This window comes from Penicillium crustosum, assembly GCF_028827405.1.
Source record: "Penicillium crustosum strain IBT 35664 chromosome Unknown utg000002l_segment0_segment0, whole genome shotgun sequence".
Taxonomy (NCBI): Eukaryota; Fungi; Ascomycota; class Eurotiomycetes; order Eurotiales; family Aspergillaceae; genus Penicillium; species Penicillium crustosum.
In genome coordinates, this window is record NW_026623123.1 from 2640124 (window position 1) to 2661008 (window position 20885).

General features: G+C 49.0%; 8 protein-coding genes across 8 annotated transcripts; 3 read left to right on the top strand and 5 right to left on the bottom strand.

The window, feature by feature from the left end:
- Positions 1-619: 619 nt before the first annotated feature.
- N7487_004509 (ATP-dependent metallopeptidase FtsH/Yme1/Tma family protein) lies at positions 620-3418 on the bottom strand (the record flags this gene model as incomplete). Its single annotated transcript, XM_056872256.1, has 2 exons — positions 620-1410; positions 1471-3418. The coding sequence occupies 2 exons, from the start codon at positions 3416-3418 to the stop codon at positions 620-622; spliced, it is 2739 nt and encodes a 912-aa protein (XP_056729976.1).
- Positions 3419-4033: 615 nt separating this feature from the next.
- atrR (transcription factor atrR) lies at positions 4034-7045 on the bottom strand (the record flags this gene model as incomplete). Its single annotated transcript, XM_056872257.1, has 7 exons — positions 6809-7045; positions 6628-6755; positions 6198-6559; positions 5649-6145; positions 5421-5596; positions 4798-5361; positions 4034-4748 (listed from the first exon to the last, which is right to left on the bottom strand). Exons 1-7 carry the CDS (start codon positions 6977-6979, stop codon positions 4034-4036), a joined length of 2613 nt encoding a protein of 870 aa, XP_056729977.1. The 5' UTR covers positions 6980-7045.
- Positions 7046-7971: 926 nt separating this feature from the next.
- On the bottom strand, positions 7972-8459 carry pam18 (putative mitochondrial DnaJ chaperone (Tim14); the record flags this gene model as incomplete). The annotated part of the gene is made up of 4 exons (XM_056872258.1): positions 7972-8110; positions 8168-8221; positions 8282-8355; positions 8409-8459. 4 exons carry the CDS (start codon positions 8457-8459, stop codon positions 7972-7974), a joined length of 318 nt encoding a protein of 105 aa, XP_056729978.1.
- Positions 8460-8660: 201 nt separating this feature from the next.
- On the top strand, positions 8661-9301 carry N7487_004512 (ribosomal eL24 family protein; the record flags this gene model as incomplete). Its single annotated transcript, XM_056872259.1, has 2 exons — positions 8661-8665; positions 8734-9301. 2 exons carry the CDS (start codon positions 8661-8663, stop codon positions 9299-9301), a joined length of 573 nt encoding a protein of 190 aa, XP_056729979.1.
- A 1988-nt stretch (positions 9302-11289) lies between these two features.
- tcsC (putative two-component osmosensing histidine kinase (Bos1)) lies at positions 11290-15383 on the bottom strand (the record flags this gene model as incomplete). The annotated part of the gene is made up of 2 exons (XM_056872260.1): positions 11290-11316; positions 11376-15383. 2 exons carry the CDS (start codon positions 15381-15383, stop codon positions 11290-11292), a joined length of 4035 nt encoding a protein of 1344 aa, XP_056729980.1.
- A 1814-nt stretch (positions 15384-17197) lies between these two features.
- Positions 17198-18903, top strand: N7487_004514 (phenylalanine--tRNA ligase subunit alpha; the record flags this gene model as incomplete). The annotated part of the gene is made up of 2 exons (XM_056872261.1): positions 17198-18642; positions 18691-18903. 2 exons carry the CDS (start codon positions 17198-17200, stop codon positions 18782-18784), a joined length of 1539 nt encoding a protein of 512 aa, XP_056729981.1. The 3' UTR covers positions 18785-18903.
- Positions 18904-19019: 116 nt separating this feature from the next.
- Positions 19020-19202, top strand: N7487_004515 (uncharacterized protein; the record flags this gene model as incomplete). Its single annotated transcript, XM_056872262.1, has 1 exon — positions 19020-19202. One exon carries the CDS (start codon positions 19020-19022, stop codon positions 19200-19202), a length of 183 nt encoding a protein of 60 aa, XP_056729982.1.
- Positions 19203-19676: 474 nt separating this feature from the next.
- Positions 19677-20325, bottom strand: rps21 (40S ribosomal protein eS21). Its single transcript, XM_056872263.1, has 2 exons — positions 20223-20325; positions 19677-19930 (listed from the first exon to the last, which is right to left on the bottom strand). Exons 1-2 carry the CDS (start codon positions 20252-20254, stop codon positions 19696-19698), a joined length of 267 nt encoding a protein of 88 aa, XP_056729983.1. The 5' UTR covers positions 20255-20325; the 3' UTR covers positions 19677-19695.
- Between the last annotated feature and the right edge of the window lie 560 nt (positions 20326-20885).

Here is a 20885-nt window from a genome sequence, read left to right on the forward strand (position 1 = left end):
ATGAATTAAAACCATTTAAGCTGGCGCGATGGCGTCTAAAACCTGCCGTAGCACTAGTATTTGTTCACAATGAAGAATTTTGGAATTAAATCAACTTCCTTGAATGGGTATTTGAGACATACCTCAAAGGGAGCTGAGGATAAAGTGCCAGATGTTGGCATGTCTCGGACGTGTCACTGCCATCAAAGGAGATTTTGATAACTTATAAGCCAATTAGTCTGATACAACGTAATTCGGTGAGTTTTACATGAGTCAGTCAACAATATTTACGTGTAAGAGAGATGATCTTCCGATCTAAGACATGTTTCAAAATAACTCCCTAATATACACTCAGTACAAATTGTACATATCCAATTAGACACGGAGATGGAAAGAGGGGGAAAAGGACGAGAGAGAGAAAAAAAAAAGGAAGCGATCTTCTTATTGAGCACGAGGGAGGAAAGGGAGAAAGGTATTGTGGATGAGAGTAGACAACAAGAGAGGGTGAGAGAGGAGAAGAAACGGGATATGCAATCGATAAATACAAAAAAGAAGAGAGGCTACAGTGATATAATGCCTCCCAAAATTGTACCAAAACCAAACCAAAGCGCAGGAATGCAAAGAAACACAATCTCCTAATCTATGAAGGAGGGATAGGTGTCTCGTCCCGGCCGTCCTTACCAGAGGTTTGTTCGGGGTCCTGGTAGTCCGGTGGGGCAATAGTTTGGCCGCCCTTGCCATCGAAGTACTTGGCGAACTCACCAGACTCGGGGTAGGGGCGCGGGCCAAGGAGACGGATGAGGTCGTCACGTCCAAGAACCTCCTTAGACAGAAGTTCCTCGGCAACAATGCCAAGCTCCTTCCGCTTCTCGGTCAGGAGGTCGCGACACTGCTTGTGGGCGTCATCGATGATACGGCGCACCTCCAAATCAATAGAGCGGGCAGTATCCTCGGAGAAGGGCTTGTGGAGTTGTTGCTGTGCGTCATCCTCGTAGTAAATGTAACCAAGCTTGGACGACATGCCGAACTTGGTCACCATGGCAGTAGCCATGCGAGTGACCTTGTTGAAGTCATCACTAGCACCGCTGGTCACGGTGTCGAAGTGCAGCTCCTCACTGACACGACCACCCAGAGTCATGGCCATGCGGTCCATCATCTGGTTGACGTTCATCAGATATGTGTCACCGCCAGCCGGGAGGTATTGGGCATATCCCAATGCACCTTGTCCGCGAGGAATGATCGAAACCTTCAGCAGCGGGTCAGCCCACTTGAAGTACCAACCGCAGATAGCGTGGCCAGCCTCGTGGTAGGCGACGGTCCGCTTCTCCTCGGGAGAGAGGACAAGGGACTTCTTCTCCAATCCACCAATGACTCGTTCAATGGCTTGCTCGAAGTGTTTCATGACGACCTTGTCTGCGTTTTCACGGGCAGCTGCAGGGAGAAATTGTTAGCTTTGATGAAATACAGCAGAGGTTATGCATAAAAACTTACCAACAAGAGCTGCCTCGTTCACACAGTTGGCGATATCAGCACCAGCGAAACCGGGAGTTAGAGCGGCGAGTCTGCCCTCCATATACTCCAGGTTCTCATCGGTCACAATCTTCTTCAAGTAAACACGGAAGATCTGCTTACGACCGTCCATGGTAGGTCGGTCAATAGAGATGTGTCGGTCGAATCGTCCAGGACGCATCAGGGCCTTATCGAGAACATCCGGTCGGTTGGTACCCGCCAGGACAACAACTTGCTCAGAGGTGTTGAAACCATCCATCTCAGTGAGAATCTGGTTGAGAGTGCTTTCACGCTCATCGTTTCCACCACCAACGTTCGACTTTGCTCGGGACTTTCCAATGGCATCGATTTCATCAATGAAGATGATGCAAGGGGTGTTCTTCCGGGCATTGGCGAAGAGATCACGGACACGAGAGGGACCGACACCGACAAACATTTCGACGAATTCGGAACCACTGACACTGTAGAAAGGCACGCCAGATTCACCAGCAGTGGCCTTAGCAAGCAATGTCTTACCAGTACCAGGGGGACCTGAAAGGATGGCACCACGGGGGATCTTTGCACCCAGCTTCTCGAACCGCTCGGGTTGCTGGAGGAAGCTAACAAATTCCATAATCTCAACCTTGGCTTCGTCCATGCCCGCAACGTCGGAGAACTTGATCTTGATATCAGTCTCGTGGTTGAAGCGCTTGGCACGGCTCTTTCCGATGCCAAAGATTCCACTCTGGCCGCCGGCGCCGCCACCGGCACGCCGGGACATCCAGAAGACACCACCAAGGAAGAGAAGAGTAGGAGCCAATGACATCAAAACGCCACCCCATGGGGTTTCATCGTGATAGGCGACAGGAATACGTTCATGCGAGGGAATACCGAGTTCATACTGAGCTGCCTCGATCTTCATTTCGAAGCTGTCGACAGAACCAATACTAAAGAAGACATAGGAGGCAGGCTGGCCATTTGAATCGGCTTGAGTCGCAGCTTCGCGGTTGAGATCAACCCGAACCTTGGTGTGGTTCAAGACGGTCAATTTCTCCACGAGACCCTTCTCAAGGTAGTTCGCCCGGAATTCTTGCCAGGTGATTTCCCTACCTCCGCCTTCACCAGGGAAAAAGCTGCGGTAGGCGTAGTATGTGACGAGAGCGGTAACGAAGAATGAAACGGGATCGAAGCGGAACTCAAGGACCTTGCCCATGTTCGGGGGCACCTTGCCCTTCTTGTCACCCTGTTGCTTTTTCTGCTGTTGCTGATCCTTCTTAGGATCTTGCTTTTCCTTGGTATCCTTTTCCTCCTTAGGATCCTTGTCTTGCTTGGGATCGTTTGGTGGTTGTGCGTTGGATTGCTGTCCTTGTGGCGGTTGCTCGGAGTCCTTATTGAAGCGAAGGCTGGATTCTTCGCTGCTTTTGGCTGCATCATTGCGTTTTTCGAATGGGGTGCGCAAGTCTGCGATACCGCGCTTTGCGAGCTGTTCCTGTCTAGCTAGACGCTCATCAGCATGGTAAGCCGAGACTTGCCACAGGAATCGCGTCATCTTAATACGATCCATTAATGACGGTTCTTGATTGGGATCGATGTGCGCCCTGACTTCCGGTGGAAGCCCATTGCTCATGAGGTAGTTTCGGACATTGGTACGTCGCTCCACGTCCATATCCACTAGCCATTCATCCACAATTTTCAATTCAGCTTCAGTGAGAACACACTTCGGCTTCTTTGTTTGGTCATTATTGTGGCCATCTGATGTGTTGTTCCGGCCGTTGTCGTTGGGGGGTGTCGGACCTTGCGTGGAGTAGGTTCTAGCGCGGCTTGATAAAACCAGAGATGAGAGTCTTGATGGTCGCAGAAGCACGGAAGCCAACCCCGTGCGACCGGTAGATTCCGCGGCTTTCCTTGAATAGCGAGCGAGATTGCCTGGCCGTCGGAGTAAGGTAGCCATAGTCGAGGAATGGGAGCCCCGAGGGCTACGAGGGCGGGGGTAAAAGGTGGTCAATCGAGTTTAGAGGTAACGGATGATATCACAATCCATCAAGATCAGGCGTGAGGGGGTAATTGAGCTAGGAGTTTGAGAAGCTCTGAGGCATCCAGGTCCGAGGTGACGCCGTGTGGTTCCAGTCGGTTCTAAATTTTCGCCGATCCGGCTGAGTCATCACCTGGGCAGCCCGGGCCCCGGCAGCCCTGGAGCGCATGCCCCGAGGTCCACGGATGGAGTTAGCTTAAAGCCGGGAGTCCCTTTTAAGGTTGTTGTTAGACAATTTAGTTTAATGATTGTCTAAGACTATTTGGATATAATTGGAGACCTGTCTGTATATATTCCTATGAATAGGGCCCACCTTTGCGCCATTCGCTCCGTAATAAAAACCCATAATTATTCTGGTCCCTCTATAGAGACAGACCTAGGGGATGGTTTCGAAATAAAAAGAGGGGCGCTTCAATATACAAGATGTGTGGAGATGGTTTGGTATGGAGAAATAACATCGGAAACAATAATCCCACCGTCATGAGTTACATAAAAGATAGATGAAAGTGATTTTGGTCCATCATACACTCATGATCACTGCCCTGGCAGCGGCCCGCCGGGGCCAACTCCTTCAAAAGGAGGGAAATTGGTGGACATATCCGCCCAGTCCCACTCGATTGTCATTGGCATCTGCCAGAGATCTTGTGGGACAAATGGCTGCTGGAATGATGCGATACCGGGGCTGGCACTGAATGGGTGTTGGTCAGAGAATGCAACACTAGCCATTTGATCAGGACTCATCATGTCCGGGAACTCGTGCCCAATGCCAGACATGGCATGGACATTGCTTGGGAGGTCGGCGGGGAGATTATTTGTTGGGGGCATTGTAGTCCCCGGGAATGGTCCTCCTGTGCCGGGCGAGTGGGCGGCGGCAGCCGTAGGGTTGGTAAACACGGAGGGGGAGAAGGGTGCAGAGGTGGGCGGTAGTTGTGTACGTTTGGCGGAGGGTGAAGTTGCCGACTGCTCGTCGGCTGCGCCTGTAGAGTCTTCTGCATTCTTGCGTTTCTTGCGCGAATGAGACTCTTTTTCGGTTTTATCCAAGACCACCTTGGCAATTCTCTCGAATTCCCCACAAAGACCTAGCATACGCTTGATGCTGCCATTGGATTCATCAGAGACCAGGGTGGACAGGAAGCTGACTACCACGCTCATTAATTTAACATCTGATCGAGCCCGCGCATCGTTGGGGTTCTGTAGGATGTTGGCGAAAAGAGTCACAAGGGCAGACACCGGATAGTAGAGAATCAGCCTGATACCAAGTTAGCCGCTGTTTGTTCCCATAATTCTCTGAAACGTACCAAACACAAGCAAAATCTCCTTGCGGAATATACTTGATCAAATTAATCGATGCTCTGGCCGCAGTGACGCACAAAACTGCCGACAAGAATACCCTAGGGTTCAAGGGCCGTGCATTCAACCCTTGTATGGCATAATTGGACAGACGGCTTGTCCAATACCCGTGATGAACCGACATCCGATGAATGGTGGTCAAGCAATTGTAGTAGGCAAAATGTAGAACGACCATGTGGATGATGAGGGGGGTGTGGGTAGCTTGGATGTCGTATTCGGGGCGGAAGTCGATAGGAATACTGTCTTTCCAGTCCTCCAGCTCCTTGTCAAGTTTACCGATTGTATTGAGCAATTCACCGTCTGATTGTTTCGATGCTTTGGCAGAATAAAGTCGCTTGTATACTCTGCTTTGAATAGTGGCAAATTCACAAAATGCCCGGAATAGGTTGAACTTGCTTTTACCATCAGATAATGGCACATTTCCAACATTGTCTGGAGGATCTTCGCTTGGCAGCTCGACATTCATATCATCGTCATCTTGTACTGGTGGTCGACCAGAGCGTAGACAAATGCTAAGGAATCAGTCAGTATTCAAAATAAAGGTATGCAGGCACCTAAAAGCAAGTCTCACTCTTTGTCAAGAAGATAGGCGATCCAGAACACTCTCTTCCGCTGCTCAACTTCAACCACGTTGAGGCCAAAGCTAGAACCGCGTTTGTGTAGACCAATGCTGTGGGAAAGTCGAATCGCCGCAGCGACTAGGAAGAAAGCAGGTTGTGGGTTAGGGGTTCCCTGAAGGAAGAGTGACTAGAAGATTACGTTAGATAAAGCCACTGAAACCCGAGTAGGACAACTTTACCATGCCCAATAGCGCCTGCACGCTCAATAAATCGGTGTTGCGCATTGTGAGCTCAGTCAGAACTCCCATGGCGTTCTTCAAATAAAGCCAAGCTTTTTTGTCTTCTTCGTGTGGTACTAAGTTACTCATGACCCGAAGCCTATGAGAAATCGCCAGGACAACATTTATACTTGCCCACCAGCCCGATCCCTCATAGGGATCGCGCGAGTATTGCCGCTCCACCAGGTGCATGAATGTCGCTTCGTGGAACAATGGGAACATGCAATTGAAGTTTTCAAAGAAGTCTTTGAAAAGAGAAAGAGCTTCCTCCTTTGGCGGCAGAGGCTTGAATACACGTCTTGCGAAGATATCGCTGAAAATCTCGGGTTTCCAGTACATCCATTTATTGTCATCGACATATGCCGACGAGATCATGTCCTGGAAGGATGTATCGCCAGTTTTCTCATTAACCCATTGGATGCCCTTTTGAGAGAATATAGAAAACCCAGATGAAGATCCTGTGAAAATGTTAACAAACTAGATCAAACCGGTTGCACAAACAAAGCCTACCGATATACCGAGTCTCCCCGCAGTTGTTTGTCACCAAAGAACACATCATATCCGACAGCGCTTCGACTTCGGTCTCTGACTTCTGCGACTCTGGTGATGTAGCGGCGGTCTGAGGACTGGAGTTGGAGTCCATACGAGGTGTGGTGTGATGGGAGCTTGGGGCCTGTTGTGCTGCAGCCGCTTGAGCCAGAAACATGTTGGAGCTTTTCGCTGCGTTCAACGCATTCGTTCGATCCGCGAGCCGCTTCTCCAATGTCCCGAGATCCGTCTTGCCACCATCGTCTTCTGACAACAGACCCGACAAACGCAACAACGACTCCATCCGGCCTAGTCGGTTTTCCAGACCTTCGATGTATTTCGCTCTATGTAAGAGACAACCCGAGGTCAGATACAGAACTTTATATGCAATGAAGTATACAAGTATACATACCCTTTAGGGGGATTCCGCTTCTTCTCCACTTGTGTGAAAATGCATTCCGTCTTGTAGTTGATGCAGTGTGAGCATTTTGGCATTTTCCCATCGCATTTAATCTTCTTCTTCCGACACATATCGCACGCCTGTTGGCTCATTAGATGTGTTCTCAATCTCTGTAACGGGCAATGATCCTTACCCTCGCGATCCTCCGTCTCTTCGCATCGTTGGTCTCGTCCCCCGCGCCTAATGACGAATCATCGTACATAGACCCCGCTTGCATCTGAGTATGATCGTAGTTGAATAGTTGTGGGGTGTGGTTCATCATAGGCGGGTCGAAGCCCATGCCGTCGTCCCCCAAGCCATCCATTTTGCGTTTGAGGGGCAACGGAAACTCCGCGGAGGAGAGGTAATGGCGGTGATAAGTAATCGATATGGCGGGGTGTTTTTCAGCACAGAGGTTTTTCTTTTTCACCCCCTGAGAAGATAGAAAGAGAAAGAAAGAGAATGCGCTATGGATTATAGAGATGAATGACGCATGGATAGAAGCTTTTTTTTTCCCAAGGGAGTTGACAATGAAACCACTGAACACAATCACCTCAAAGTTTGGGACTTTAGGTAAGAAATGACTCAACCACACGTGAGCAGATATACTGATTGATATGATTCTAACCTTAGAAAGGGGATAAAACGCTATACGGATGCCATACGAGTTGCTGACTTGAAGATTATTTGGCATGACGGAACCCCCGAAACCCGACCGCCGAGTGGACGGTCGATTTCGTCCGATCCGGAGAACAGGGGCATTGGCATCCGTTCAATCTCTTCCAATTTTCACTCCACCCTTAACGCCGATCAAACATTTTTCCTTCCGTGTAGCGTAATTATTGCGAGAAGTGTTTGTGTGGCGTTCTATATGGGGTAGGACGGATTCTACGCCCAGGCCTTATCACCTAGTCATGGGCCTATGTGTCTTGGGCCTATGTGTTTCTTACTGTCCAGGGGTTGGGTGGGTTGGTGACTAAATGTCGCCAAGATCGACAATTTGGCAGCATGATCTAATATGATGCCGGGAATTGCCGGTTGTAGAGTCTTGGGTATGTCAGATGTATAGTAATATAAAAGTACATTCAACGAAGAGCGGCGATCTCGTAGGGATATGTGAAAACAAGCATATAATACAACAAGGTTCGTAAAGAGCAGTCCTGTTCCTCCGATCTTGTAAATGCCAAACCAACGCCACGCTATGTGCCCAAAATATGATGACCGGTTGGTCAATGTCGAGACCTAAATTCGCTTTTCCATCGTTGCCCAAAGGTCATTGCCGGAGAAGAGATAAATCAAAGTCGGATCGGCAAAGTCTTAAGCATGTTTGTCGAGGAATTCCTTCGCCTCGTTAATTTTAGTCGCCAAGTATGGGCTGCCACCACGATCAGGGTGGTTGAGCAACATGAGCTGGCGGTGGTTCTTGCGGATCTTCTCCTTGGTCAAAGTTCGTTCACTGAGAAAAGAAATCATGTTAGTTCTGGTAGATCAAACGTTTGTAGCTAGCACATACGCAAGTTGTAGAATCAGGGAGGCTTCCCGACGGTTCATGCGCGGTTCAAATCCTCTGTGAAACGACATTAGCCAATATTCCATTTAACCATAAGGTGATGAAATGCCCACGAACCCCTTATAGAATGCCTTTCCGGCAGCGTTTAAGCCTCCCTTGGAGCGGCGGTAGGCGACCAGACCAGCGCGGCCCTGCAGACAATAAGTTAGTCCCATACTGCTGAACAAAGAGTGTTTTCACTCACCAAAAAGGCGGTTGTGGCGATGCCAAACCCAATAGCGAGAGCAGAGGCCATTTTGTAGATTGAGAAGGATAGAGTCGCGAATCGAGATCAAGTCAGTTGGACCGGGGAATGGGCGAAGAGGCGCCGGGATAGAAAAGTCAGCGCGGGTGTCCCCAAAAGGGTTTAGCGTAGTCTGCTCCACCATTCAGGCCCGAGCTACAGAAAAAGTTTCTTGCGACTCAACGAAGACATAACCAACACCACACCACAACCATGCGGTAAGTTTTGCCGTTAATTTTTGTCCGTACCCGTTCTACGGAAATGCTAATATTCATTTTATCTGCAGTGTTGAAACCTGTCACTTCTGTTCCCGCCCGGCCTTCCCGAGTAAGGGCATCACATTCGTCCGCAACGATGCCCGACAATTCCGCTTCTGTCGGTCCAAGTGCCACAAGAATTTCAAGATGAAGCGTCAGCCCCGCAAGCTTAAGTGGACCAAGACTCACCGTGCCGCCCGCGGAAAGGAGATGATCGTGGATTCGTCGCTTGTCCTGTCCCAGTTCGCCAAGAAGAGAAACGTCCCCGTCAAGTACGACCGCAACCTTATGGCTGCTACCATCACTGCCATGGAGAGAGTGGAGGAGATCAGAACCCGCCGCGAGCGTGTGTTCACGAAACGCCGCCTGGCCGGCAAACTCGCCCGCGAGCGCCAGCGCGAGGCAGACCGCAAGGTCGTCAACGAGGGCGAGCACCTCATTCGGAAGGAACTCCGCGAGCGCGAGGAGGGTCTCCCCATGGTTGCCGAGCAGAGCAAGGTTTCCAACAGAGTCCACGGCGAGGAGAGAATCCGCCAGAAGCAGAAGGCCAAGCTTTTGGTGGATGGTGGAGTGGAGGAGCAGATGGATATCGACTAAATTTTATCCTGGGCATCTATTTTTTCTTTTGTTTTATGCTTTCTCAGATACGACACGGTTCCTGCAACACGCAGATTTTCGGAGTTGGGCATGCTTTGGTGTTTTAAAAGCAATCAATGTTTTTCATCATATCTCATATCCAGTGGGCTGTTAGCCTCTTGCTGCTTGGGAGGCTAATAAAATGTGTTTACAATGACCCATATTACATAGGTTGCTAGTTTTCTAGTCTGTACAGTGACCAGAGTGGTCAAATGACCATAATGAGATCTTTGGAGAACGACCCCAACAAATATCCCATTTAGGCAAGCCCTTCTTGTAATTTTCTCGTCTACATCACCTCTGGGGCTACCGGCAACTTTCTCTTGGTCAACCCTACCAACCCCTCTACTATAGACCACAATCTAGTTTAGAGGCCTCAATCCTGTATAGGAGTAGTTAGATAACGATTTGGCTGTTGATCTCAATGCAACACAAATCTACGAGTATCGACCCCGTGCAAATAACCTAAAGCCAAGAGCACGTACAAATCTATCGTCACTGGAATAACCGACACTTATATATTTTACGAAAATTAAACGAAGGTCTGTACTGTTAAAAAAAAATGAAAGGGCCAGTTCCACAAACTTCATGTATGTACTACGGAGAGGTATGTATTAAGCCTATTTCTATAAAGCACTATTGTAATGATATCATCTTGCCCTTCAAACAATCTCACATTTACATATAGCATCGCTTCACACTGACCTTCGATGAACCAGCGCTGTACAAAAGATAGTGCCTTTATACCTTCAGCTCGAAAGTCGCTACCTCGACCTAGAGGAGATTCGTGAAACCCTTTCGAACTTGGACTGCGAAGTTCTCAGTTATGAGATAGTTGAACATCCAAGGATCAATTTCCATCACTTAGATATTGAAACCGGTACGACATCCGATTTAGTGACTCCTTGCTTTCTTCCACGATCATGCAAGCCAGCCCTTTCTGAGATGATGGAGGTAAAATTCGCGCTATACAAGGTCCAGCCCATCGCGACACGAGACCTGAAGTACCATGGGATCGTTGTTAACGGTGATCCTAATAAGTCAGGTGCTATGATGGCCTTAGGCCATATGTTGGTTCCTCAGATATCAACTCCTTACTAGAGTAGATAGATTATGTAGTGGGCAGATCGTGCCTCTATAACGATACAACTCTCTTCCTCCTCACTTTCTAGCCCTACGTATGGTAGACACCTAAACACGAGCGCGTGTTCATTGTGCCTGATAGGGATCAAAGAATATCAAGATAGAAAAGAGGGAGGCACTATGTCAAGACAGTGCTAGAAACTGCCTAAACCCCTAGGACTGATCGAACAGCCAAATTCTATGATATGGAAGAAGAATTGAGACCGTCAGGTATACCACGAATGAGAAGCGAGCGCGAAGGAGCGTTGGAAAGGTTGAAGATAAGTAGTCCAGAACACAGATCGAGAGATAGCTGGCAGCTAGATGATCTGCGAGCTAAGTGGGAGATACGCATGAACGATAGAAAAGAAAAGACCAAGAGGAAATTGAGCGGTGTTCTTATGCCGCGCTTGATATGATCAGTAGCAAACTAAATACGGTACAAGAATGGACGGTAAGAAGATGCTTCGGGTGTGGGACGAAAAAGCGAGAGGCTAGATGGTCAAGAGAAAAAAGTGGTAGAGTAAGAGGTAAAAAAGAACAAAGCGCCCCTCTGATAAGCGAAAACTCCCCTATTCGGTCATCCTTCCATATAGATCAAACCAGGTCCAATCGTAGACTGCGCCAAACACCACCTCCAATAGGAGGAGAAATGAAATTCAGAAGGAAAAAAAAGCGAATGCAATGGTGGAGGTTGATGACGGGTAATCATAACAGACGGAGGGGAAAGACGTAGGTGGGTATGAAGTAGACAAAAGTAGATGAGACTCATATAGACAGGGTATAGTCGCATCGAAATCATCTGCATGGAAATAAATATGCTAAACTCATGTACTGTTGGATCGTAGCAATGCCTGGGAATAATTAGCCAAGCTGTTTTGGGGGTTCGGTTCTGAACATACAGCTAACGTACCCGCTCGTCGATCATCTCTTCTTTTTCTTCCGAAGGACTGACCACACTGCCCCGGGCGATGGGACCAGAGCTTGTGATAGACCGGGATTCTACAACCGGGCGAGGGGACGGCAAGGGCTGCTGCTTTGACCGTTGTTGTGGGGGCTGCGGCTGTTGGTTCTCATTCATTGAGTAGTTGGGGTGCATTTCCCCGCTGCTCGAAATCCTAGACTCCTTGCTCTTCTCCAATAGCGACCCACCAAGGGTAGCACATTTGAGGATAGTTTGCATCATCTGGTTTTGTTTGAGTGGCTTGGACAGGTACTCGTCCATCTGGGCCTGAATACACTTCTCCCGATCACCCAACATGGCGTGAGCAGTGAGCGCGATGATTGGGGTTCGTTGAAGCCCACTCTCGCGTTCGTATTCACGGATCTTGCCGGTGGCTTCAAAGCCGCCCATGACTGGCATCTGAACATCCATCAAAATAACATCATAACGACGTTTCTTAACAGCTTCAACAGCTTCCAAGCCGTTACCAACAACAAAGACGTTGTGGTTATGCTTCTGAAGAATCTTCATCGCAAGCTGCTGGTTCACGTCGTTATCCTCTGCGAGAAGGATATCGAATGAACGTGAGTTGTCGGTGGTGATCGGCGTCGACCGGCCTTCCAAGGCTGGTAGCATACCGTTGCCAAGATCAATCGGCTGACACGGGGTAGTCATGTAGGAGCTGATACCAAGGTCCAAAGCTGACTTCAAGCTCACGCACACCAAAGGACAGACCAAAACAATCGGAATGTACTTGAACTCGTCAAACGTCCGCAAGACACGGGCTGTGTCCACCGAGTCAACAATAATAACATCGTAGGCATGGCCGGATTCCTTGCCAGAAGGATCTTGAATCTCAGGAGGGGGAACATGTTCTTCATTCCTTACAACCAACGGCTCCAGGTCAATCTTCTTCAACATCTTCATGACGTTTGTAGCCTGAGCACCGTTCTGACCCTTGTCGATGAACAACACGCGGTGGTTCTTGTACGGCAAGAGCTGGTTGGCAATAACGCTCAAAGACTGGTCTGCGAGTTTCACCACACAGGTGAAGTGGAAGGTACTTCCATGTCCATATTCGGAAGTGACCCAAACATCACCACCCATCAAATTTACAAGACGCTTGGAAATCGACAATCCCAAACCAGTGCCGCCGAATCTGCGGGTGGTTGAGCCATCTGCTTGTTGGAAGGTATCGAAAATGAGGTCAAGTTTATCCTCTTCAATTCCAATGCCCGTGTCGGACACTGAGAATTCAAAGGCGTATTCGTTGGTCGTGCATTGTTCTCTGTCCGACTTTCGGATGGTGAGCTTAACCTCACCATGCTCGGTGAACTTGATAGCGTTTCCAACAAGATTGAGAATGATCTGGCGGAGACGGAATGGATCGCCAATGACATAATCGGGAACGGTGTTGTCAACTTGGTAGGTCAAACTCAAGAACTTCTCGTTGGCCTTGACAGCCAAGGTCTTGAGAGCATTGAAGACAGTACCCCTGACAGTGAATGGAATGCTCTCGATAACCATGCGGTTGGCTTCGATCTTGGAAATATCCAGAATGTCATCAATGATAGTCAACAAACTGTTCGCCAAGTTGTGCACGACGTTCAACATTTCTCGGGTGTATGGCTTGAGATCATCCGTATCCAACGTCAACTGGGTCATTCCAATAATACCGTTCATCGGCGTTCTGATCTCGTGTGACATATTGGCCAAGAACTCTGATTTGGTACGATTGGCGAGTTCGGCAGCTTCCCTGGCGGCAGTGTTTCGCTGGATACTATCCCGCAGGTTGGAAACCATCTTGTTGATCTTCCGCTTCAGCTCGTCCATTTCACCAGACGCGTTGACCGTGATCAACTTGGTAAAGTCACCATCGGTGGCGGCATCGGTAATTTCTCCGAAAGCGCGGACTTGTGATGTCAAGTTCTCGGCCATGGTGTTCACGTCCTCCGTAATTTCCTTCCAAGTACCCGCAATACCCTCCACATTGGCTTGTCCTCCCATCTTGCCGTCAACACCGACATCTCGGGCGACCTTCTTGAGCTCAGTAGCGAATTTGGCGAGTCGACCCACCATGTGGTTGATGGTGACCTTGAGCGTGAGAATTTCTCCCTGGGCATGCACTTCGATCTTTTTGCTCAAGTCTCCCTTGGCAATAGCCTGCGTGACATCGGAAATACTTCGGACCTGAGACGTCAAATTCTGCGCCATGGTGTTCACATTGTCCGTCAGGTCCTTCCATTTTCCTTCCACGTTGTCGACCTTGGCCTGACCACCGAGGGTACCGTCTGTGCCGACCTCACGAGCCACTTTACTAACTTCGAAAGCAAAGGTGTTGAGACGATCCACCATGCCATTAATCGTGCTCTTGAGGTCGAGAATTTCTCCTTGTACGTTGGCGGTAACTTTTTTGGTTAGGTCACCCTTGGCGACCGCGGTAGTGACATCCGCAATCTCACGCACCTGCGTGGTCAGGTTGTTGGCCATGCGGTTGACGTTTTCTGTCAAATCCTTCCATGTTCCTTCGACATCATTCACGGTAGCTTGGCCTCCAAGAACACCATCGGTACCGACTTCCTTGGCAATCTTGGTGACTTCCTGTGCGAATTGTCGTAGTTGGTCCACCATGGAATTGATAATATTCTTCAACTCTGCGATTTCTCCCTTACAGTTGGCCTGGACCTTCTGCGTGAGATCACCCTTGGCAACAGCCTTTGTGACAGTAGCGATATCTCGCACCTGCGTGGTAAGATTGTTGGCCATGGCGTTGACATTAACCGTGAGTTCGTTCCACATGCCCTGGACACCCTCGATCTGAGCTTGTCCTCCCAGTACACCTTCCGTACCGACATCACGCGCGACTCGTGTAACTTCTGTTGCAAACGTTCGGAGTTGGTCTACCATGGTATTGATCGTTTGCTGCAACTCCAGAATTTCACCTTGGGCCCGGCTCTCAATCTTCTGACTAAGATCACCGTGGGCGACAGCGGTAGTTACGGCGGCAATTTCTCGCACTTGATCTGTCAAGTTCTTGGCCATAATGTTCACGTTCTCCGTAAGCTCTTTCCAGATACCATGGACGCCAGTGATCTGGGCTTGTCCACCGAGTATTCCTTCAGTACCGACTTCACGTGCGACACGAGACACTTCGCTACCGAAGACTTGCAGTTGATCCATCATAGTGTTAATTGTTCGTTTGAAGGTTGCGATTTCGGGGTCCATCTCCAGGGGGTGGATTTGGACCTTCATGGACAGGTCACCGTTGGCGACTTGAGTGATGATACCACCAATTTCACGCAAAGCTTTCTGGAAGGCCTCGTTGGCCTGTTGGTGCTTTCGCAACTCACGTTCGAGAAGCACGACATCCTCATTTTCGACCTTGGTAAGAGCACGGCGAGTGTGCTCTTCCTGTTTTTGCAATTCGTCGCGAACCTGAGCAATAATATCCTTTTGGCTGCTTATCTCCTCGGCCTGCTTTTGTACGTGGTTGCGGAGGAAGCTAATATCCTCCTCCCGCACGACACGGGTGCCGTTATCATCTTCATCATCGGATTCGTCGTCTATTTCTCCCAGGGGCGGTTCGTCCGCGGGGACCGGGATCGCTTTTTGCTGCTGTGACAGAGAGTCAGAATCTTGACCGGACGACAAGCGAGAGAGCCCAAATGTCCTCAAGAAATTCCTCTCGTTGGTCTCTTCAGCAGACGGAGTGGTCTGGTAGGGGTCCGCCTGCTGTTGGAAATTGTGGTGACTGACAGCTTGGAATTCCAGATGGTGCACGCGGCGCACCAGGGCCTCAAGCTCGGCTTCGAAGGCTTCCTTGGCGGGACTGTTTTCTCCGGGAAGTTTGGCCGATTTGGTACCGTTGGCTAACTGGAAATCAAATGGGGGCGAAGAGGAACCGGGGATAGATTCGTCTCTTGCTAGATTCTGCAGCACGGCAGCCGCGGCCACGAGTGTCTCGTCCGCGCTAGCCATTGTGGCCTACATCGGTTAGTTCATAATACAAATATGCAACACATATTATAGTACCAATCCCCCCGTTGAGAATTATGGGATGTAGGGTATCGGAGATCAAGCTTCAGGATCACTCACTGGGAAAGTCTGGATCCTGAGCGGATGACAGAAATATAGTCTAATTAAGGCGACATGAGGGGGAAAGTCCAAATAGAAGATAGGAATAAATAGAACCCGAGTCAACCGGGGATAAATATGAAAGGGAATCTGGAAACCTTGGAAGTCGGGAAGGGGGAAAATAGGTGGATAAGCCTTGGGAGCCCACTGGAGAAACGCGCCCGGTTATGTAAGCCACCACTTGGATGGCTCTGCGGGGGAAAAAGACAAAAAGAAACTTAGAATCAACAGATAATAATAAAAAAGGGTTTGATCGAATCAAAATCAAATAAAAAAAAAGGAGGTTTGAGGATGAGAAGAGAAAAGCGGGAATTTGGATGGGGGAGGGGGAAAAAAACAGAAACTGATTTTGAAAGGGGCGGTGATATGTCACCTCTTTGGGGTTTTTGGGGGGGATTTTTTTAGAGGGACTTTTTGTTCTTTCTATGTGTCTCAAATGTTTTAGGTAGAATCTATAAATCGCCTCTCATCAGGAAAAAAAGAAGAGAAAAAATCAAATAAAATGGGTCAAATTGGGTAAAAATAGGTATTAAAATGGGTTATGTTTCTGCACATTGATCAAAATCAATGCCCAGGTGACTGCATAGGCACGCACGGACGGATCTATTATAGTTTTTTTTTACATGGGTATACCTACATGGGTACTTCGTATATATACCTGAGGTACTTCGTATATTATATCAACATGCATGATGTATCTACACATATATCATCGAGTATCAAGTTACCTCTATCAATACCGAATACGGAGTACACAATTCCCGTTTCATGCCCAGGGATGGAAGTGATCGACTCTGGAACTAGTGTCGATCACCAGGTGGCTCCGGTTCGTGGTTTTGCTCTCAATAGTCTAATTCCATACCCTTTGGTACCAAATTACTCTCATCCCCTTCCGATCCCCAGAGGTAAAGATAGGCGAGACAGAGTTTGAAGAACAATTGGCTGGGATCCAGTGGGATCCAGTCGAAGCTAGTCTGAGCCTATAAGGAACCAACGAGAATGTCTGTTCGTTAGGGTACTGCCACAGATCCATAGTTTGATTGACATCGCAATTTGCGTCTTTTGTTGGTGGCTGAGCCGTCGGGCTTAGCGTCTCCAGATGTCCCGTTATTGTTGGCCGAGGTATTGGCACCGTCTATTGGTCACATGGGGACCTCGTGTGGTGATGAGAAGGTGAAGCTGTTCGACTTTCCACGGTACCTGAACCACTCACTACTATATATGTGCCGACCATATGTTTCAAAATATAATAAAAAAGATGGAAACCATGTGTTCACAATAAATAGGATTCCGTATAGATCCTATATAGATGAAAAAAACAAAAGTCCAGTGGAAGAAAAAGAAAAAAGATACCTGCAATATACAACGTTGGAGGTAGCAGGTATGTCTTTAACCTTCAAATGTTCCAAGGTTGGGAATGGGTGGTAACTACATGTATATAGGTGGTAAAGATGCCCTGTCTTAGGGCAACTGTCAGCAAGCCAACTGGTCAACGGCCAGTCAATGGCGGGGTGGAAATGGCACAAGTGGTCAGTGTGCCCTGACGTATTATCTTTTGGAATCCCGCAGAGTCATAATTCTGTGAAATATTGTCCGATCAAAAGAACGACCTTCAAAACACCCGTCAAAAATTGACTCTGCAGGAGAAGGCTGCAGCCATGGCGTCCGACTTGACAAACCAGATTTTGGACGCCTTGTCCGCGTCCGATGCGCCCATCCTTTCCAGCGATGCCTTCCCCTCCACCCCCTCATTGAACGTTAAGAGTGCGCTCGATCGCCTTGATTCCCGCCAGATGGTCGAATATGAGACCCTAGAGAAGGAAATCGTCACTCTCACTGCTGAGGGCCAGGAGATTGCCACCAATGGCAGTCACGAGGCCAAGGTCTTCGCCGTGGTGCTTGCTGCTATGGACGGGTTGAAGATCTCCGACTTGCCCGGAATTGTGGGCAAGGAGAATGCTAAAGTTGGCCAAGGAAACGCCTTCAAGCGTGGCTGGATTAAGAAGGACAAGGATTTGCTGCGGGCATCCGCAGACTCAATTGTCGACGAGACGCAACAGCAACTGCTTGCCGTTCAAAAAACAAAGACTCTGGAGGATAAAAAGGTCCTGGCTGACCTCAAGCGGAGAAAGTTGATCGGTCTGGCAAAGGAGATTAATTTCAAGATCACCAAGGGTCCCAAGTATGCCCGGGAATTTGTCAAGGAGCAGACCGACCTCACTCCGGAGATGATTGCCAGTGGCTCGTGGAAGACGGCGCACCTCAAGCCCTACAACTTCAATGCTAAGGGCGCCCCAACTCCATCTGGTACACTACACCCGCTGAACAAGGTCCGCCAAGAGTTCCGCAACATCTTCTTCGACATGGGTTTCGAGGAGATGCCCACCAACCGCTTTGTCGAGACCGGTTTCTGGAACTTCGACGCTTTGTTCGTGCCCCAGCAACACCCCGCCCGTGATCTCCAGGATACTTTCTACATCTCCGACCCTGCTGTGGCAGACAGTCCTCGAGAGGATCCCCCCAATGACCCCCACCGCCCCGCGCAACTAAAGTCCGAGAAGCCCCTCGACTACAAGAAGTACTGGGACAACGTCCGCGAGGTTCACGAGCACGGAAAGTTCGGCTCCATTGGCTACCGCTACCCCTGGAGCGCAGATGAGTCCCTCCGTCTGGTGCTCCGCACCCACACCACCTCCATCTCGACCTACATGCTGCACAAGCTGGCCGCCAACCCCCGGCCCGCTCGCTTCTTCAGTATCGATCGTGTCTTCCGAAATGAGTCCGTCGATGCTACTCATCTGGCAGAGTTCCACCAGGTCGAGGGTGTCATTGCTGACTTCGGTCTGACCCTTGGTGGTCTGATTGGATTCATGGAGGTCTTCTTCGCTAAGATGGGCATCCACAAGCTGCGCTTCAAGCCTGCCTACAACCCTTACACTGAACCTAGTATGGAGATCTTCGGCTACCACGACGGTCTGGGCAAGTGGGTTGAGATCGGTAACAGTGGTATGTTCCGTCCGGAGATGCTGGAGGCTATGGGTCTGCCTAAGGACCTGAGAGTCTACGGATGGGGATTGAGTCTGGAGAGACCTACTATGATCAAGTACGTTGCACCATCTACCATTTATTTTCGTTTACTAATATCTTTTAGGTATGCCGTCAGCAACATTCGTGAGCTCCTCGGTCACAAGGTCGATCTGAACTTCATTGAGACCAACCCGGCCGTTCGTCTTGAGAAGGATTAAACATGGAAATACACATAGAGAAAAACAAAAAAGAACGTGCTTTTAGTTGTGTCTTGCTTATGGGGGTTTCCCGCTTGCAATCACGAGTTTATGTGGAAGGAAACGTATTACATATCAACGATGGACAGGATGTGAATAAAATACTTGATAAAACGAATTCAGCGTAGCCAACGTAGCCAGTCAATGTAGAGACAATTGAGAAAGAAGCAGACTGTCAGAATGATATTCATCTAGCATGTGTCTACAATGGATGTCCTGCCCGTATCTGTGCCCCAGTGCATGGATCTCTGCAGCAATGGCTCTTCAGCAGGCAAAGCTCGGAAGCATAATCTTCGGCAATGAAAAGTATTTCTACCTCCTCACTCATGGAGTTGGAGACAACGAAGACCAAGACCAGCGAACCAGTCTGGTTTTCTGAGTCTACAAAGAATGAGGAAGCCTTGATATACCGAGAAGGTAAAGGAATAAAGAAATAGGAAACAGGCAGAGACTAAGAAATATATGAAAGGGATATCGTTTCGATTTTTTGGCATTGCTTTTTTTGGTTTGTGCTTCATGAGGTTGGGTGGGAGTCTATCACAGAAAGAGAACAGGCGGGATTCGTAGAGGAAAAAAACCTGACCCATTAAATCGTCGATATTCCATTCATTTCGAGAGATAGGTAGGAAAACAGGAGTTTCTCAGAGGAGAAAAATAAAAAAATTGAACTAAGGAACATAACTATATCCCTTGCGTCCTTTTTTTGGTCTTGAAACCAACTCCCTGAACACGGACCATCAAGCCACGGTTCCTCTGCGACAAATTAGCCTTGGAACATGAAACATGCAGGATGTATGTAGATCATTATAACGTACCATCAAATCAACCCGTCAACACCACCCGGTAAAAAAAACCACATTGCTGCGGATGATTTAGCGCTGGCTGGAGGCGGTCCAGACGTTCTTGAGGTATCCATCACGCTGGGCCAGGCGGTTGAAGGAGTCATCGCTCTCGCCGCGGGCACGGATGAAGCCGCAAAGAGCGTAGGTCTGGTTCTCGCCGGTGTAGCGGCCGTTCTCGTCAACCTTGCCGACGGAGAGCTGGACGGAGGCGTGGTCGTTGGCCTTGATGATGCGGTTGGTGGCGCTGCACTTGCGGGGCACGTAGCTGTTGAGAGGAAGATCATGTTAGTTGGTTGGCTTCTTTTTTGGAGTTTTGCGAGTGAATGTGTTCCCCTCCAATACCCTGTGTCCTGGTTTTTTTTCTGGTGGCTCGCCAACGATCGCAATCAAGCGGCGCTGTAGATTTTCTTTTTCAATCCTCGCAGTCTCCGATCACATTGGGTCCATTTCTTTCGGTTGGGATCGAAGTGGGATTGCTGATAGTATGCGGCCACGCAGACACAGGGCACAGGGTATATTGGGACTGGGAGAACGGGTGTAAATTCCATGGCACGTACAGATCGACGATCTCTCCCTTTTCGTTCTCCATTTTGGCGGGTTTGGTGTTGAGGTTTTGACGGGCGACGGTGAGGTTGGAGGTGGAGGGTTTTTCTGCCGCACATTAAATTGAAGACCTCAAATGATTTGTGTGGGTCATGTGACCCTTTGTCGAGGGCTGGCGTGGCCGAAGTGGGGCAAGCGTGGCTTTAGTGGCGAACATACTTGAGGCCGTGGCAATTTCAACTCTAATATTCATATCGATTGCTGGATACATCTATGTAGGGCTGGTTGTGCTATGGGTAAATGTATGTATTTTACAGGTTACTCTTTCCCCTTTCTTCCTGTAACACATCCTTCTTCCATCCCACAGCCACCTCTCGTGCACTTCCCTTTTTAAACCGCACAAGAACCACTCTTTCGGACTCGCCTCGCTTGGAAGACCCTTTCAGCTCAGGTCCGGGATCATTCAGACCTAACACAGATCGTCCATCGCTGGTCATGAGAAGCATTTTGGGAGATATGCATTTATCTGTCCATGGGGGGGATCCCGAATGGACGAACTCGACAAGCGCTTGACGACGCTTCTCCATCTCTTCCACAGAAGCATCTGTACGAGGCACCCTGTCCAGGAATCCTGACACCAAATGCAAAAGAAGGAACTGAGGTGGGAATAGGATAAT

Bases quoted from the DNA above. Each gene is read 5' to 3' on its own strand.
- rps21 (XM_056872263.1), bottom strand. From the start codon at position 20,254: ATGGAGAACGAAAAGGGAGAGATCGTCGATCT. The intron at 19,931-20,222 runs GTACGTGCCATG...TCCTCTCAACAG, and splicing joins AAGGGAGAGATCGTCGATCT to CTACGTGCCCCGCAAGTGCA.